General features: G+C 38.0%; 1 protein-coding gene across 8 annotated transcripts in view; it reads left to right on the top strand.

The window, feature by feature from the left end:
• HMCN1 (hemicentin 1) overlaps positions 1 to 17229 on the top strand; it is a 677492-nt gene extending 660263 nt beyond the window's left edge. For 7 of the 8 annotated variants that reach the window (XM_074389731.1, XM_074389733.1, XM_074389732.1 and 4 more), the window contains 5 exons: positions 1491 to 1619; positions 4967 to 5317; positions 8710 to 8829; positions 14159 to 14285; positions 15799 to 17229. In XM_074389731.1, the coding sequence (XP_074245832.1) occupies positions 1491 to 1619; positions 4967 to 5317; positions 8710 to 8829; positions 14159 to 14285; positions 15799 to 16165 (1094 nt within the window). In that variant the 3' untranslated portion in view covers positions 16166 to 17229. The remainder of the gene's footprint in view (positions 1 to 1490; positions 1620 to 4966; positions 5318 to 8709; positions 8830 to 14158; positions 14286 to 15798) is intronic. The other variant, XM_074389730.1, reaches the window with a different exon arrangement.
• Positions 17230 to 17530: the final 301 nt, after the last annotated feature.

Below are 17530 nucleotides of genomic sequence, written 5' to 3'. Positions count from 1 at the left end.
GGCAGCCAACTCCATCAGAAGCTTGACACCAGACTGGCCAACACGCTGGAACCCCGTCTCTACTAAAAATACAAAAATTAGCTGGGTGTGGTGGTGCATGCCTGTAGTCCCAGCTACTCTGGGGGCTGAGATGGGAGGATTGCTTGAACATTGCTAACATTGCACCACTGCTTTCCAGCCGGGGTGACAAAGCGGAAAAAAAAACAAATGCAGTGGTGCAATGTTAGCTCACTGCAACCTCTGCCTGCTGGGTTCAAGCAATCCTCCCGCCTCAGCCCCCAGAATAGCTGGGACTACAGGCGTGCGCCACCACACCCAGCTCATTTTTGTATTTTTAGTAGAGATGGGGTTTCATCTCAAAAAAAAAAAAGAGTAACAGCCAACTCAGACCATCATGTACAGTTACATGTAACTGCAAATATTTTAGTAATATTGACCCTAATTATGTATAAGATTAATTAGACATGAGATGAGTTGAAAGATCAGAAACTGTTTAAGAAGCTACAGCAACAATCTAGCTGGGTGGAAATGGAAATGGGGAGATACATGGTTTTGATTGATGGAAATAGAATACCCAATCTTGGCAACTGAGAAAATAAGTTAAAGATGACTGACCATAGTACTTTGTATATAGCAAATGTTCAAACTAATACTAGAAACTCTTTTAAAAGAAATGCTTTTTTTTTCTTTTTGAGAAGGAGTCTTGCTGCATCACCCAGGCTGGAGTGCAATGGCACAATCTCGGCTGACTGCAACCTCCACCTCCCAGGTTCAAGCAATTCTCCTGCCTCAGCCTCCCGCGTAGCTGGGATCACAGGCACCCACCACCACGGCTGGCTAATTTTTGTATTTTTAGTAGAGATGGGGTTTCACCATCTTGGCCAGGCTGGTCTCAAACTCCTGACTTCGTGATCTACCCGCCTGAGCCTTCCAAAGTGCTGGGATTACAGGCATGAGCCACCGCACCCGGCCAAAGAAATGCTTTTTAATAGCAGGAATACAGAACATCATTTATCATTTAAAGCTTGCTGGACTTCAAACACAGGAGTGCTGTTATCATAAATATGGGGGTAACGATAAGGCTCTGAGGGTGTGCTGGGTTTGAAGCAGTGGTAAAACAAGGGAGATGGAGATGTCAGACTAGCAGCTAGAAACATGTGACTGTAGATCAGAAGCAATATAGAACTTTTGCTCTCAACCTGCCTAAATTCTAGTCATTTGTGTAAATGAGAGGCAAAAGGAGGAAGGGGAATAGAAGGAGAAAAAAAGAAAGCTGAGAATTAAACTCTTTGCATAATAAGGAGCCAGTGAATCAGTGGCAAAGCTGGGACTTGAACCCAGGTTTTCTGATTCCAAGTAGTAACCTGGTATGATCTCAACTACTTGGTGAGAAATACAACCTTTGGCAATTCTACAGAATGCAACTTTAAATACAATGACTTTTGGTTTGAAAGAGGAAATGTCACTTGTTATTGCCTCCATGTCTGTAGATATTGATGAATGTAAAGATGGGACCCATCAGTGCAGATATAACCAGATATGTGAGAATACGAGAGGCAGCTATCGCTGTGTATGCCCACGAGGTTATCGGTCTCAAGGAGTTGGAAGACCCTGCATGGGTAAGTTAATAGGCACCTGTTGAGTAATAAAGCTACTAATGTGGTTACCTAGCCTTACCAACTTGCTCTGGGCCACTCTATCATCAAATGCTCTTTTGTTAAAAGGTATGTAAATTGATTTAAGTCTTTCAATATAATTTGTATACTTCTTCAGAGACTTCATATTGAGCTCAATTTACACTGAAATTTCAAGTGATAATAATCACTCACTGTGTTTGCTATACACCACACATATCAAAGTGAGGTTCTGATACAGTTGCCATAACAACTTAATTATCAAGATTATCTCAGTATTTCTCTATGCACATGACTTAAATGTTTGCATAGATATACTTTGAGTATGAAGTATAATTGTATGTAATATGAAAGTTTAGCTGTGAAGTATGAAAATAGGGACACAATTTAAACAAATTCATAATTATTACTTTATCCTGTATTTGATGCTTACAGTGTGCCATTCCCTTTGCTAAAAATACATCTTTCATTTCTCCCCAATCGCCTGTTTGTTTTCATCTTGATTATATTTGAATATGAAGGCAAATAGAAAATGTCTGTAAGAAGATAACCACATATGTTTGGTAAAAATTAGTGTGTTTATAATCAAGAAACTGATCTATCAAATTGTAGTCTTCCTTAGAATGTTTAACTGCACTAAAATAATTGCATGAGCTTTTAAATACTAGCTTCTGGGTCTCATGCTATGCTTTTCAAATTGGTTGCCTTGTTACCTACTTAACCATTATCGATAGCAGATTCTCCCAAAAAGACTTAGCTCTGCCTTTATGCAGTGCCTGGCATAGTACTTTGTATGTTGCAAATGTTCAAACTAATACCATTACTAGAAACTCTTTTAAAAGAAATGCTTTTTGGCCGGGCGCGGTGGCTCAAGCCTGTAATCCCAGCACTTTGGGAGGCCGAGGCGGGTGGATCACGAGGTCAAGAGATCGAGACCATCCTGGTCAACATGGTGAAACCCCGTCTCTACTAAAAATACTAAAAATTAGCTGGGCATGGTGGCGCATGCCTGTAATCCCAGCTACTCAGGTGGCTGAGGCAGGAGAATTGCCTGAACCCAGGAGGCGGAGGTTGCGGTGAGCCGAGATCGCGCCATTGCACTCCAGCCTGGGTAACAAGAGTGAAACTCCGTCTCAAAAATAAATAAATAAATAAAAAATAAAAAAGAAATGCTTTTTAATAGCAGGAATATGGAGCATATCTATTTAGATATTTTCATTTATATATAGGTTAACATCTTGATCAGCCATAACAGTGACTTTTCAGAAGGAAATACGTGTATTTGTTCACTAATCTGGCCAGTGATTGGATCTCAGACATTGGGCTAGGGAATAAAACAAGGAAGAATACAGAACCATTACCTCCAAATAGAGTTAAAATATTAATTTTTTCCTACTAAAATAGTTTTTAAAGCAAAATTTCCTCTTCTATTCTACCTTTCTATATTCTTTTCTTTCATGCCACTGTGGTGATGAATTAAAGAATTTGGTTTTCATTCACTTTTCCAATTTATAGGAAGAGTTGCAAGTACAGACTGCAAGTTGCAAGTACACGTGCTGACCTAGCAATAGAAAGAAAAGAACTTTTTTAAATGTTATGGGTTTGGTCAGTTTATATCTTAGGAAGAACTGGTTCTATGTCCTTGTTTTCTTCTTTTTAATCTTTTGGAGGAAAATGTGCTTGGCTTGTTTATTAATTCAGAATTATTCAGAAATAAGAAAATTTTAGTCTGTAGTTTTACCAATAATCCTACTTCTAAAACTTATAAAGGTATGGAAGATTAGAGACACTAGTTACCAGTATTATAACTAAATGCAAACTAAAGATGTAATTTTATTTTCCCCTTACTGACAGAATGAAGATCTACATTAGCTTTTGAACTCTGGTTTTCATGTATTTAAAACCACATTTTCCCTTAAGTTTTTTTGTTTGTTTGTTTCTACTGTTCACAGCTTGATTTGGCACATGATATCAAGCCCATTCCTTCATTTATTCAACAAATGCTTATTGAGCACCGACTTTGTGCCGGATTATGGTCTAGGTTGTAGGATTACATCACTAAACAGGGCAGACCAGGTCTCCTTGTGGAGTGTACCTTTCAGGGAGAGAAAGAAGAATCACAAAACAAATATACAATTCCAGATAGTGATATGTACTTCAAGGAAACATAAAACAGAGTAAGGAGAAAGAGAGACCCGTGCTGGAGTAGCAGCACTGTGATCCAGGCAGCCTCTCTGAGAGACTGGCAAAAGGAAAGGGCAGCCACTGTGGGAAGGTCTGAGCAAAGTGTATTCCAGGTGGAGGAGAAGCCAGGGCAAAGCCTTTCAGAAAAGAATGTGCTGACCATGATCAAGGAACAAGCAAGGGCTCAGGCTGTTGGAGCAAAGGTAGGCAAAGGATGAGGAGGAGAAAGAGCGTGATGCGAAAACACGCAAGGTCTTGGGCAGACAGGCAGTGTGATGTGGTTTACACTCGGAAAAGATCGCCCTGGCTGCTGTGTAGAGAAGTCGGAGGGCAACGATGCTTGCAGAAAGACCAAGTCATTTAAATAAAAATGAAAAAATAAAAGTAGTTACATGTTTTTAATTCTATACGGACGTATTAGAAAGCTTCCAACATTGTCAACCAGTAGAAAAATCAGAATTCCATTTGAAATGTTTGTCAAAAGAGAGAAAAAATAAGAAATTTCCCACATGCGCACGTTATGATTGTATTAAGAGGTACTATCTGAGACAGGTTTTTACAAGTGTAGTTTGATGAAAATTGCATTGATTTGTGATTCCACACACTCTTGTGCCTTTTTTTCCCCCAGAGGAAGATACACAAATTTTAACGATTTAGGATGTCTCTGCCTGGTTGAACTAAGAAAGCTTAGTGTATTCCCAAGATTTAAAATGTTAATGTTACACTCGGAATTACATGTAAAAATGAATACCAAATTAGCCCAAACCGATCAAGGAGACAAGGCTGAAAGCAGAGTTCCTTAGATCTTGAGGCCATCGCAACTGAAAGTCAAAGGAGTATGGATTCACACAACTAGTGTGTCTGGTTTTCTCAGCCACTTGCTGCAATGTGAATGTTCAAATAAAACATGTGCATATGATGTAGTATTTAGGGGGAGATTTGCAGAATCTGTCTCTATATTCATAACTGAATGATTACAGCTTTCTCAAAAGTTCACAACAGTTGAGGAGAAATTACTGCATGCCTGGCTTTGGAGGGGAACAATGTCTTCAGTTTGTTTCACAAACTCATTCTTTATTCCTGTGTTTTGTGTGTGTATGTATGTGTGTTTTTTTTTCTCTTTTTTATGTATCATGGCACACGAGCAGACATTAATGAATGTGAACAAGTTCCTAAACCTTGTGCACATGAGTGCTCCAACACCCCCGGCAGCTTCAAGTGTATCTGTCCGCCAGGACACCATTTGTTAGGGGACGGGAAATCTTGCGCTGGACTGGAGAGGCTGCCAAATTATGGCACTCAATACAGTAGCTATAACCTTGCACGGTTCTCCCCTGTGAGAAACAACTATCAACCTCAACAGCATTACAGACAGTACTCACATCTCTACAGCTCCTACTCAGAGTATAGAAACAGCAGAGCATCTCTCTCCAGGACTAGAAGGACTATTAGGAAACCTTGCCCCGAAGGCTCTGAGGCAAGCCATGACACATGTGTAGGTAAATGTCAGCCGTATTCCATTTCCTTTCTGTGGGCTCTCTTACCGATCAGAGTCGAAGTCTGCGTACAGCACTTGTGATTGTTCAGTGAACTACATCAGATCTCAAGTCCTTAATGACGCAAAATTTTAAGACATTTATTTTGGTGCCTAAAACTATTACAGACTTGAGTCAAATAAGTTATGTATTTATATGTGGGCATTCTAATAATTTACTGTGTTATAGTAAGTTTCTCTGTTTGATCACCCTGAAAGCATTACTAAATTTAATGCTATATAGACATGAATTTCAGTGGCATCCAGAATATGATTTATTTAAAAGAGAATATAAATATTGCCACATAACGTAATGCTACCAGATTATGGCCACATCTGATCGATGCAAAAGCAGTGGTTTAAAAGTGAAAGTTTCAGCTTCTCAGTTCACTGCTTGTTCTGTATGACAACCAACATCCCGTTGACTGTTGCTCCACAGTCCCCATGGAATTGCTGTTTGATAATTGTGTACGTTTGTATGTCACTGAAAAGATAATATGAGTTGGGACAAAATTAAGTTGCTTCCATTGCTCTAAAATATGTGCTTTCAGTATCTCCATCTAAATTCACAAGTCTATAATTTCATTTGTTTGCAAAAGTGAAGTATAATTTTTAACTTAAGAATTGAGACCTTGTTTTCAGTTAAGTTGCAAACATTACCATCTGTCACTCATTTAACTCAATTTTCTGTGAACGTCTCCATTTTGCATGTCATTGACCTTGTCACCAAGGGGAATTAGCAAGCAGGAATTCGTTTTACTATATGTTAGCTGGAAAAATAAACCAAAGAAAGCAAAGAAGGCAAGCAGGAGGGAAATAAAGAGGGAATGAAGAAGAAATTGCTTCAAGACCCCCCGTGCCAGCCTCATTTTCTTACATTTCTCATAAGCGTTCTGCCCTTTGCTTACTCTCTAGTAACTGTGGTTTCTGCTAAATATTTCTTTTGAACATTTTCAACATGTCTTCTCCTTCTGTCTTTAATTTTTGTTGTTTCTTTTTCCACCCTTTCCCAAGCCCTGTTCCTGCATTTCTATCTTCTTGGATGTACTTCTTGGTCAACCTTAGGTGGATTCGTCTTCTCATATCATCTCTACTCAGTTGGACCCTCAGTCCCTCTGGACACTCAAACTTTACCCTTTGCTTTTTAGGTTCATATAAAAATATACCCTTTTCTGTCTAGATACTCAGATGTACCTGCAGCTTAATAGAAAGGCTATGGAAACGTCTCCCTTGTAATTAGATTCTCAGAATTGCTGACAGTGCTGGTTTCTTCTACTCACCAAACATTAAGCATTCATTGACAATTCTCTACGTATTTTGTTGCATGTGGTCAAATACTGTTTAATTGCTAAATACGTGGATTCCAGTGTTCTTGCTAGTACGTTAAACAGCACTTCAATCTGCTACAAATCACTGAGTTTTGGGAATTTTTTATGCCCACAATTTTGATCTGACTCTTCATTAAAGTTTTTCACTATTCTTTTATTGACAGAATTAACATCTGACATTTTGTCTTTCAGAGTTTCTTCCAAATAATCATTCCCACTAGAGAGTTTTCACACCTTAGGTAATAGGTTACCATCCCGTTCTCAGCCTTCATTTTAGACAAGCTCTTTCTTCTGTTTACTTTCCTGGCCAAAAATCTTCATTATGAAAAATGAATTAAACCACACCCTCCACACTATACACCACTACCTGGTTCCTTCCAAATTATCAGAAGGTCCAACTTATTTAATAAGAAAGTTTCCTGATTAATAACCCATTTCTCTACTTCTTCATCAATATCTATGGCTGAAGTTTCATCACAGTAGAATCTTATAAATGTTTTCTGTCTTTCCGTTTCTGTTTAACCAGTGTTATGTTATCACAGTCATCTTCCTCAGACGGTCTTCTGCTATTTGAGGCAGCCACTATTTCACAGTAAGGGTCAATCTAAAGTAAAAATTTATAGCTAGTCCATTATTGGGTATTTAAGTTTCTTTGGGGACAATTAATAGGCTTAAACATATCTTAAAATATGGTATTTTATAGTATTTGTACTAATGAAGAAATTTACAGTAAGATTCCAGATGGCTTTGGAATTACACACAAGACCAACTTGCAATAAACACCAAATGCTTTTAATTAACTATCTAGGATAGACAAGTTATGAAAGATTCAAATTAACACAATGAAATATAGTTAGACTTGGGCTAAAATTTAGTTTTTGAAGAAACTGATTCCAAAGATAACAGGAAAAAATGAGCATTGCATTGCTTCTGAATGCAGAAATCACATTTGGGGGCACTTTAACATTCATACTTGGGAAAGCCCTGTGTTAACTACTTGTAGTTCAACATCATTTGCATTTCTGTTATTTTAGGTTAAAGCTGATTTTAAAGGAAAGAAGTAAAAACTCACACAAGTCACAGAATCAACGCTTTGGTTAACTAGCCTTCCACTGGTTGATGTATGCTCAGACTATGAGCAAATTTTAATTTTAGTCAAAGCAAAACACCTCTGGGACAAGATCTCTTTAGCCTCCCAAATCACATACCTTATCTTTAAAGCACATATCAATTAATTTAGAATTGTCATCTACTCTCACGCTCCTTGTTTGCATGGCTTTGCTTAATAATAGCAGACAGCCCTTTCTAGACTACTTTCCCGCATATTACTATATATGAACCTTTCAACAAAACTGTGACGCAGGGCTGATGGTCTCAAGTATCCCTTTTGACAGAAGAATAAACTGAGATCTTGGGAAGTTAGATGGCCTGCCAAAGGTAACACAACTATATATGTATGTACCTGTCATTAGTACATTAGAATTGTGTAAAAAACTTGAATTTTTTATCACAAAAATAAAGTCATTTCCATGTGATATCTGTGTATGGGAAAGCTATGCAAGGGTGGGGCTGCAGGGAGAGAGAGCACCAATGTTTAAATACAATAAAAACAAACACTCCTTTTTGCAATTAATCTCAAAAAGAACATTATCTTTTAAGTAATCTCTCCTATTTCATAAAGAGTTTCATACTTTTGTGGTTTAGGATCCTGTCTAAATTTGTTTCCTCTGTCATATCACTCTTTCTAACTAATATAAAAATCGACCATTTTGGGACTTCAGCATATATGTGCTTACACAGAAGAAATGTTCATATTTTGTTATATAGTACTGTGTATGTAGTACTATGTTTAATATTTTGATAACATTAGAAAAATATCTTGATAGAAAATAACTGAGCATTTTTTAACATACGACTATAAAATCACCAAGTTTTTCTAATGTGTATCATCAACCTGATGAGAGTTGGCTCTGTCACGGGGTCTGCTTTTTTCTTGCGGGGTGACACTCTCTGCCTTCTTTCTGAACAGATATTGATGAATGTGAAAATACAGATGCCTGCCAGCATGAGTGTAAGAATACCTTTGGAAGTTATCAATGCATCTGCCCACCTGGCTATCAGCTCACACTCAATGGAAAGACATGCCAAGGTGAGAAAACATTGGGATGTTTATTGTTGGAACTCAGCTAAAAAACCAACATAGAGTGTGAGGAGCTTTTTGGAATAATCACTCTCCTAGTGGCTTCCCTTTCTTTCCCATTCCCATGGGTCAGAATTAGGTTCAGACATTGCTTTTGCAAGCAGGAGAAGCAATGGGAGAACAAGCCAGCAAATAGTTGAGAAACATTTTTGGTATGGTCTTACTAGAAGGAGCAAGAATGCCTAAGCCAGTTCTTATTATATATTTTTAAAACTTAGTGGGAATAGATCCCTTCAAACTTCAGTTCACAAGGTCACTAAAATGGAAGAGAAAAATGAGATTACTCAGTAAATTTATTTCAGTGTTAGGCATTACTTTATATGTTGTCTCTCTTATTAGACTTATTTTTAGAGTGATCAGTTTGGTAATTAATTAAATGATTCATTCATTCATTGCGTCTACATTGATGTGGAACAATTATGTGCTAGCCTTGCAGGATTGAAGCAGGTAAGATAGAGTCACCCCCTTTAAGAGCTTACAGTCTAGTGGAGACAGACATGTAAATAAATCAAAATATAACTCACTGGTCCTATAACAGAGTTTTGGGCAAAGTATAACAATGACAGAAAGAAAAAAACATCAATCTCAGTAGTTCCTTTTTTACACAAAATTGTGAAAAGAACGTTGTAATTTGTTAAGGTTGATAATATTGCAACATGTACTTATACTAAAGAGAAAGAACTTGTCTCCTAAAAATCTTCTAAGAAAACTCTTGAATTTTGTAGACAAAATCTAGGAGTATTATGTGGGTCTTAATAAGCTTTTGAATTGTATTAATTTGTGTCATGGAAATCTACATCCTTTTGTAAAGTATACCAAATAGCAGCTCCAAAAGAGTGCTTTCTCAGCAGCAATTAAATTTAGATTGAATTTTTTCTCTTTATGGGCTTCACAAAAGACATGCTAGGATGCAGCTCGTGGAAAATGCGTTCCAGGAGGCAAAACCAGGGTGGACAGTCACTTCATCCTGGTTACCACGAGCACCGCCACCTCACCCCACACCACGCTACCCCACCCATTCTCATTCACATGCTCTGAGAGCCCCCACTGGTCTCATGGACTGGAAATGAAACATGAAGCTGAGTAATAACCTTTGCTCTGGGCCAAAAGTCACCAAACATGTATTAAGAACCTACCCCATGCAGAGAATTTTATTCAGGTTTAAAGTACTAGAATAAGTTACTTGGTTATATTGTTACCTTTTTCCAAAGCACCAGTTTTTGCATTTTAATCAGCAGTATAGGTATGTCAAAGGCAATCATTTGCACCTATTCTAATGGGCACCCATTAGATAATTGTACCCATTCTAAAACTAATTCTCAGAGTGATGTGAGCCTTGATGTCCTAGAACAATCAAGAGCAGAAATAGGACTTGACCTCAGATCTGCATGTCTAGAATTGTCCTTTGTCTGTGGGATGATGTGAGCACCAGGTGCATTGCACTGAGGCAGTAGGACGGGGTGAGAGCCCTTTGTCCAGATGTTCTCACTTTCCCCAGGTTGTCAACCCAAGAGTCTTGGTGAGGGACTGGTAATGCCCACACTAAAACCACACTCCCTGCAGCTACTTCAGGCACCAAGGCAACGGGGTAGTCACCAAAGGATTTGGAATAACCACTTGAAACACACAACCCCTTAGCCAGATTCTAAAGGTTCTATTTTATTCTCATTCGAGAATGTTCCTCCCTTTCTAAATTGTGCCGGTTTATTTTTTTAATTGTCCTTGTCACTCATTTAGTTCAAAACGTTCTTCAGCTTTCAGTTGTGCTACAGAGAATGGGAAATAATGTGGACAAATCAGAAACAGGTGTCACTTGAAATGTTTGCAATTTAAATGGGTTACATATTTTTGAGGTTTTAAAAAGACTTGAGAGAAAACAATTATGCCTTTTTCTTTGCCCTAAACAATAACTTACATTCTTTTTATAGTTTTAGAAAGTGTTTGAGGCATTTACGAGGAACAAGACTGCTTTTTATTTGCATATGATTTTTTAAAAGATTTTTACTGATAGAAATGTCAATAATCAAAGGAAAATTAAAGTGAATTTGACATTGAACAAGGACAGAAACTAGTCAAAAGTGGAAGTCTCTAGACTGCAAAATGAAACACAAAAAGCATGACCAATCAAAAATTGCCTAAGACCCAGAGAGGAGAAACTAAAAGACCTTTATGCCAATTTTATGCACCACTAATCTACTTCTAAAAATTTGGAGACATTATTTGAACACTGCATTTAAAATGAGTGTTATTATTCATCCATGTTTTAAAAAGATAATGCATGTTTATCAATAATCTAAATTACTTAAATTTTCTATAAGACAGATGTTTCAAAGTATGTTTATCCTAAATTATTTAAGTATTCAGAAGCACTTGGTTAAATACATTCATATGTTCTAAAGCTGTTCATATAAAATTTTTTCAGCTCATTTTAGGATTCTTTTCTTGTAGCAATAATATTTATGTTACAAAATACTTTTATTTCTCTCATAATATTCTCAAATTAATAGAAACCAGACATCACCACATTGTCCATGAACAGAAGACAACACAACTTCTATTTCATTTTCTGCCTTTTTTAAGAATAGTGAGTAGAGTAAAAGAGTAGAGTGAGTGAATTCCTAGAGACAGAAGAGGACTACCCAGCACCTCAGTACTTAGGCAAGCTTTGTAATAGAAAGTGTGTATTTCTATATTAGACTCTGATATTTCTCAATAGATTCCTATTTACCCAATGAAAATACAAGGTAACTACTAAATAACTACTTATGCACACTGAAACGCATCCAGCTTCTAGTCTCCCCACAACTATCACGGACCCCTGCAGCCCACTGGCTTCCATGTTTCTGCAAGAGTTCATAATGAAAATAAGAGACAAAATGAAATTTGGACGATGAATATGAAGAGAAATGTTTTTAATGAGAGAAGGAAGATAAGGCTAATTGAATTTCACATTTTTCTAGAAGGCTTTTCACATCACTGAGAATCTTAAGATCATAATTAGAAATTGTTTCACGGAGGCAGTAGGCAAGACTGAACTGAAGTAAAAAGTTGTTTCACATTGCGTTTCATTCCTGTAGCAGAGCTAATCCTAGGATGACACTAGCAATAGCATATCTTATCATTGTCAGCACATAGAACTAACCAAAAAGTAAGTTATTTACTCTGTATCATTCTAACCCAACATCTTTTTACTTTGTGCAGACTGTTACTGCTTTAAGTAAATAATTACATTGTCTGTGGTTTCCTTAAAAAGCAATATATTTGGAGCCAAATCTAAAATGCTTATTTTTAATACAAAAATGCAAAAATTTTTTGTATCAAAGTTTTTACATTTTTGTATCAAGTCCCAATGTAAATACCATTATCTAAAATGCCAAATGTAAAATGCTTATTTTTTATACAAAAATGTAAGTCCCAATATAAATACCATTATCCAACTACCAAGTTATGTATTGCTGTGCATGCCATTGTTCTTAGCACAGATTCCATGACAGAAGCACATTTGGCCTTCAGGACCCACTGCTGGAGAACCAATGCGGTCCATTTAATTGTAACTTTTCCCTCCTGTATCTCAGGATCAGTGCTGTGGGCAACCAACTGACTTAGTTGAAAACCTTATACTTTACTCATACTTTAAAACATTAACCACCAAAGTTTCCTCTAAGTTGAAATAGTTGTGAACTATGTGAAAGCTGGCATTGTTATACAGATTGCTATGTTAATGTGCACAAGACTTTAAATATATTTTCATCAAAACTCAGAGCCTCAGGCTTAACTCCCTCAGTTAATGGAGGATGCACACTATATAATTTGAAAGTCTGTATTCATTGTCAGATTAATCAGATCTACTGTCAGAAAAGTTTAAGGTGATTTTTCTGTTCAAAAAAAAAATTTAGTAGGTGTCCCCATGCCAGCCAACCCACTTCTGAAATCTAATTTAAAATGAAGAGCTCATTGGCGGCGGATCACCTAAGATCAGGGGTTCAAGATTAGCCTGGCCAACATGGTGAAACCCCCTCTCTACTAAAAATGCAAAAATTAGCCAGGTGGGGTGACACATGCCTGTAGTCCCAGCTACACATGAGGCTGAGGCAGGAGAATCACTTGGGCCCAGGAGGCAGAGGTTAAGAGTGAGTCAAGATTGCACCACTGCACTCCAGCCTGGGCAACAGAGTAAGACTCCGTCTCAACAAAAAAAAAAAAAAAAAAAAAGAGCTAAGACCACTGGATTGTAGCCATGATAAAATAAGGCCTGCCCCCATCAGTCTTCATTACCAATATTCTTACTCTCCGTTTATCCTCTGAGATTAGCTGAAACCTGTCTTCTTAAATCAGAAGAAAATTGGAAACAGGGAGAAGGGGATAGACACCTCCAGGCCATGAGACGTTCTCAGGAAAACTGACTTTAGAGAGGACAGTTATGGAAATGAGAATATGAGAATTGATGCCCTGAAATATTCACCTCCATTCACACTGCTAGAAAACATTCATACATCAGTAAGGGGATGAGGATGCACCCGCATGAAAACTATTCTCTAAAATACCATTCTCACCTTTGGGACCTCAAAATTCTTAAAAATTGTGTTGAACTTCATGTACTCTCTTTCCATAAAATCCATCCATCAATCAATCTCACATTTCCTCTGTCTGTCTCTCTCTCTCTCTCTCTCTCTCTCTCTGTCTCTCAGCTTACGCTGCCGTGCCTTGGCCTCTCACTTGATCCTGTGTATTTTGTCTCTCTCCTCAAGATCTGACTAGCCAGTACCCTCTCTCCTCAACTTATAACTTGACTCCTTTCATATCTAAGACCTTATTTTCCACTCAACAACTTGACATTATAAAACACAATACTAGGCACGGATCACTCACATTTTAAGGATATTCTTTACTTTGCAAAAAATATTTACAACTATCCTTTAAATTTTTGTCTTCTTCGTAGTACCTTTAAATAGTACTTGCTTTATAAAACTCAAATGCACTGTATTTTCCAAATGTAAAAGACACCAGAGAGCTCTTAATAGCTCCCACCTGCTTTTACGGCTCTCATTTTTTGGTGTCCTTTCACATAAAGAAATGTGCGCTTATGGCAGTCTGGGAAACAAGCCTGTGAGGTGTCATGGTCCCCGTTTTGTGGCTGAAGGAGCTTACGTGTGACCAAGTTCATTCATGGGAGGGGAATGCTAGCCCTCCACATTCCACTCACACATCCCGGTGCCTGCCGTGACGGCCGCCTCTCACCCCCATTGCTGATGCTGCATGTTCCCTGTGCTATCCCTAGATATCGATGAGTGTCTGGAGCAGAATGTGCGCTGTGGGCCCAACCGCATGTGCTTCAACATGAGAGGAAGCTACCAGTGCATTGATACACCCTGTCCACCCAACTACCAACGGGATCCTGTTTCAGGGTATGTCTTGCCTTCTCATCCCAGACGTGCTTTTGAAAATCCTTCCTCCCTCTCCTTGACCAACATAAACCTTGTCTGTTGTCATGTGTAACTCACAGGAAGTCAATAACTCCAGGAGGATGTGAGTTACAGTGAGTATTCTCTTCAATGAATGGGCAAGAATGAGCTCCTCCTGCAGCAGCCACGGCCACCCAGGCTCACTCCTGGCTGCCAGTGTTGCCTGGAGTAGTCTTCCCAGCATATATCCCACCACGTAACATGTAGAATTCATTCTGCCACCGCAGCACTGTTTTATGAAGTGATAGAGCCTGCCTTTCTTTGACGTTTTCCATTTCTGTTGTGCTGCCTCAGGGTGCTAAGGGCTCTGAGCACTGAGAGCCCGCCGTGAAGCACCTTTTGTGTTGTTTCTGACTCACCACCCCATTAGAACTAGACGAGTAAGGATGAGTCAGTTGTCTGCCCGTTCATACATCATCTCACTTATATTTCCTTCTGTCTGAAACAGCCTTTTCTGCATTCTGAATAAACTACTCTTCTGTTTTCTGCCTCCCCTTCCAGAAATGTTGTACTCTGTCCAGATACCAAGTTAGCAGGGTGACTGAAAACAAGTGATAATGTTCCTCTTGGATAGACCCTACTAATAGGAAGGTGTTTCTGAAACCAAATACTGACTGGAGCTCACATTTGTTTTCTTCTTGGTAATGCCTACCAGGTTACTGCAGCATAGTCAAGTGTGGGCTGCCCAGAATCCACCAAAACCTGTTTGCAGTTGGTCTGATGGGACTTGGAATCAGAAGGAGAAAACTGAAAATATAGACTTAACGAAACCTCTAAAAATACTATGACTGAAGAATCATATCTTCATAAAATGGTCCTCTGTGCATTTTTTCCCCTCTTTATTATTATCGATTTCTGGCAAACAATTTAAAAGTCATGATGACTGAAAAGGCAGTCATTGTACGCTCTGGTAAAAAAAATAATAATAATGTTTTTTAATCTAAAATGTTGTGAAAGACAGTTACAAAAGAAAGTGCCCCTCCCCCACCAGGAATCCTAATTGACCTTTTATTATTTCTAGAAAAATAAACAAAATATATTCTATTTTACCTTTCAAACAGTGTTAGGATAGATACTACATAATTTAAATGTAGCTTATATTCCTCTTTAAGAAGTACGTGTTTCCAATATGTATGCAGACACTTTAATTTCCAAAACTGACTTTTCATTTTAAAGAAAATGCTCCTTGTGGCTTTTTCCTACTTAACTTCACTGGCTCAGACACTTCTGATTTTAATGGAGCTGTAAGACAGATATTTGGTTTCACACCAGCCTCTCCACATAGTCATCTGATGTCTGGTTTGAGTTAGTGACTCGGAGCGCGACTGTCTTCCTGCTTTTACAGTCAGGCCGCCTCCTGCATGCGGTGCCTAAACGTGTCATGGCTCATGATCACCTGCAGCATGCCTCCTGCTTCCAGATAACTGCGTGTACTTCATATGTCTGTTGTCCTTAGGTTCTGCCTCAAGAACTGTCCACCCAATGATTTGGAATGCGCCTTGAGCCCATATGCGCTGGAATACAAACTCGTCTCCCTCCCATTTGGAATAGCCACCAATCAAGATTTAATCCGGCTGGTTGCATACACGCAGGATGGAGTGATGCATCCCAGGACAACTTTCCTCATGGTAGACGAGGAACAGACTGTTCCTTTTGCCTTGAGGGATGAGAACCTGAAAGGAGTGGTGTATACGACACGACCACTACGAGAAGCAGAGACCTACCGCATGAGGGTCCGAGCCTCGTCCTACAGTGCCAATGGGACCATTGAATATCAGACCACGTTCATAGTTTATATAGCTGTGTCTGCCTATCCATACTAAGGAACTCTCCAAAGCCTATTCCACATATTTAAGCTGCATTAATCATGGCAATCAAGCCCCCTTCCAGATTACTCTCTCTCGAGCAGTTGCAATCTTGGCAACTTGAAAACGGTGCTACACTCTTGTTTTGTGTGCCTTCCTTAGTACTTCTGAGGTATTTTCATGATCCCACCATGGTCATATCTTGTAGTAAGGTCTAGAAAAGTCCCTTGTTATTTTCTTTATTTATTACACTGGAGCAGTTACTTCCCAAAGATTATTCTGAACATCTAACAGGACATATCCGTGATGGTTTATAGTAGCGAAGTACCTAAGATCGTTTTCCTTAAAGCCAAACCAAACAACATAAAACGAAAACAACTGATTCTAAGTCAAATCGAGTTTTTGAGTATTTGACTGTTTTTAGCATCATAAAATTGATTACTATATGTTTTGATCAAAGCTTATAACTCATGGAGACTTGTTAAGTCTTGATACTTTATAACAGGAGTTACCTATTTTCATGTTAAGGAGACAAGGAAACACTACTCGTTTTTTAAAATATAGTACAGCTACCAGAAGGCTTGTTTGATCCTATAAAGTGCTTATCTTGATTGAACATTCAGAATGAGGATATTATTTTCAGTGATTTTGTGAAATCGGCCGAACCACTTCTGATAATAGAAAAAAATACCACTTTGCCCTCATGACAGTTGTTCCTGGCATAGAACTTTAACATTTTAATACAAACTTCCATCCACTTAGCTTCAGACTTTTACATTCCAGATTTTTTTTATTTTCCTGTCAATGAAAACAATTTTTAAAAATACCAGTGGCACAGGTTTGGTTTTTTAAAAATCTCCTATGTTCAAATTAACATAAATGTTAAACGTCAATACACTGTACATGGTGGTAATAGACTAAGCAATTGCCAAGATGTATTCTATTTTTATGAAATGTATATATATTATCTTAGTGTGCATTTTCTATATAATATCTTGATGGGCTCTTTTATAAAGTTATTTTATAAAAAAAAAACAATGTTACACTAAAATCAGCCTAAATAAATTTTCACATCTTTTTTTCATAACCGTTTGAAGAACCTAAAATTTGTTTCCTCACAGGTAAAACAGGGATTAAATTTAAAGTCATACACATAAACGCATACACATCATGAGAGCCCTTGAGATAGAGGTAGTATTATTACTCCCATTTTATAGGTCAGGATCCTATGACAGAGATAACTTATGTAACTTGTCTTATGTAACTTAGAAAAGACAGCTAGTGGGTGGCAGAAATGCTCTACATTACCTGTCGTGACTCTCACTCCGTGAGATTTTTCATCTACCTAAACAATGTTTTTTATCTCATCTCAAGTGAATTCAT

This window comes from Saimiri boliviensis, chromosome 19 (genome assembly GCF_048565385.1).
Source record: "Saimiri boliviensis isolate mSaiBol1 chromosome 19, mSaiBol1.pri, whole genome shotgun sequence".
Lineage (NCBI taxonomy): Eukaryota > Metazoa > Chordata > Mammalia > Primates > Cebidae > Saimiri > Saimiri boliviensis.
Note: the sequence above shows the minus strand (reverse complement) of the source record. Positions and strands in the feature narration are given on the sequence as shown.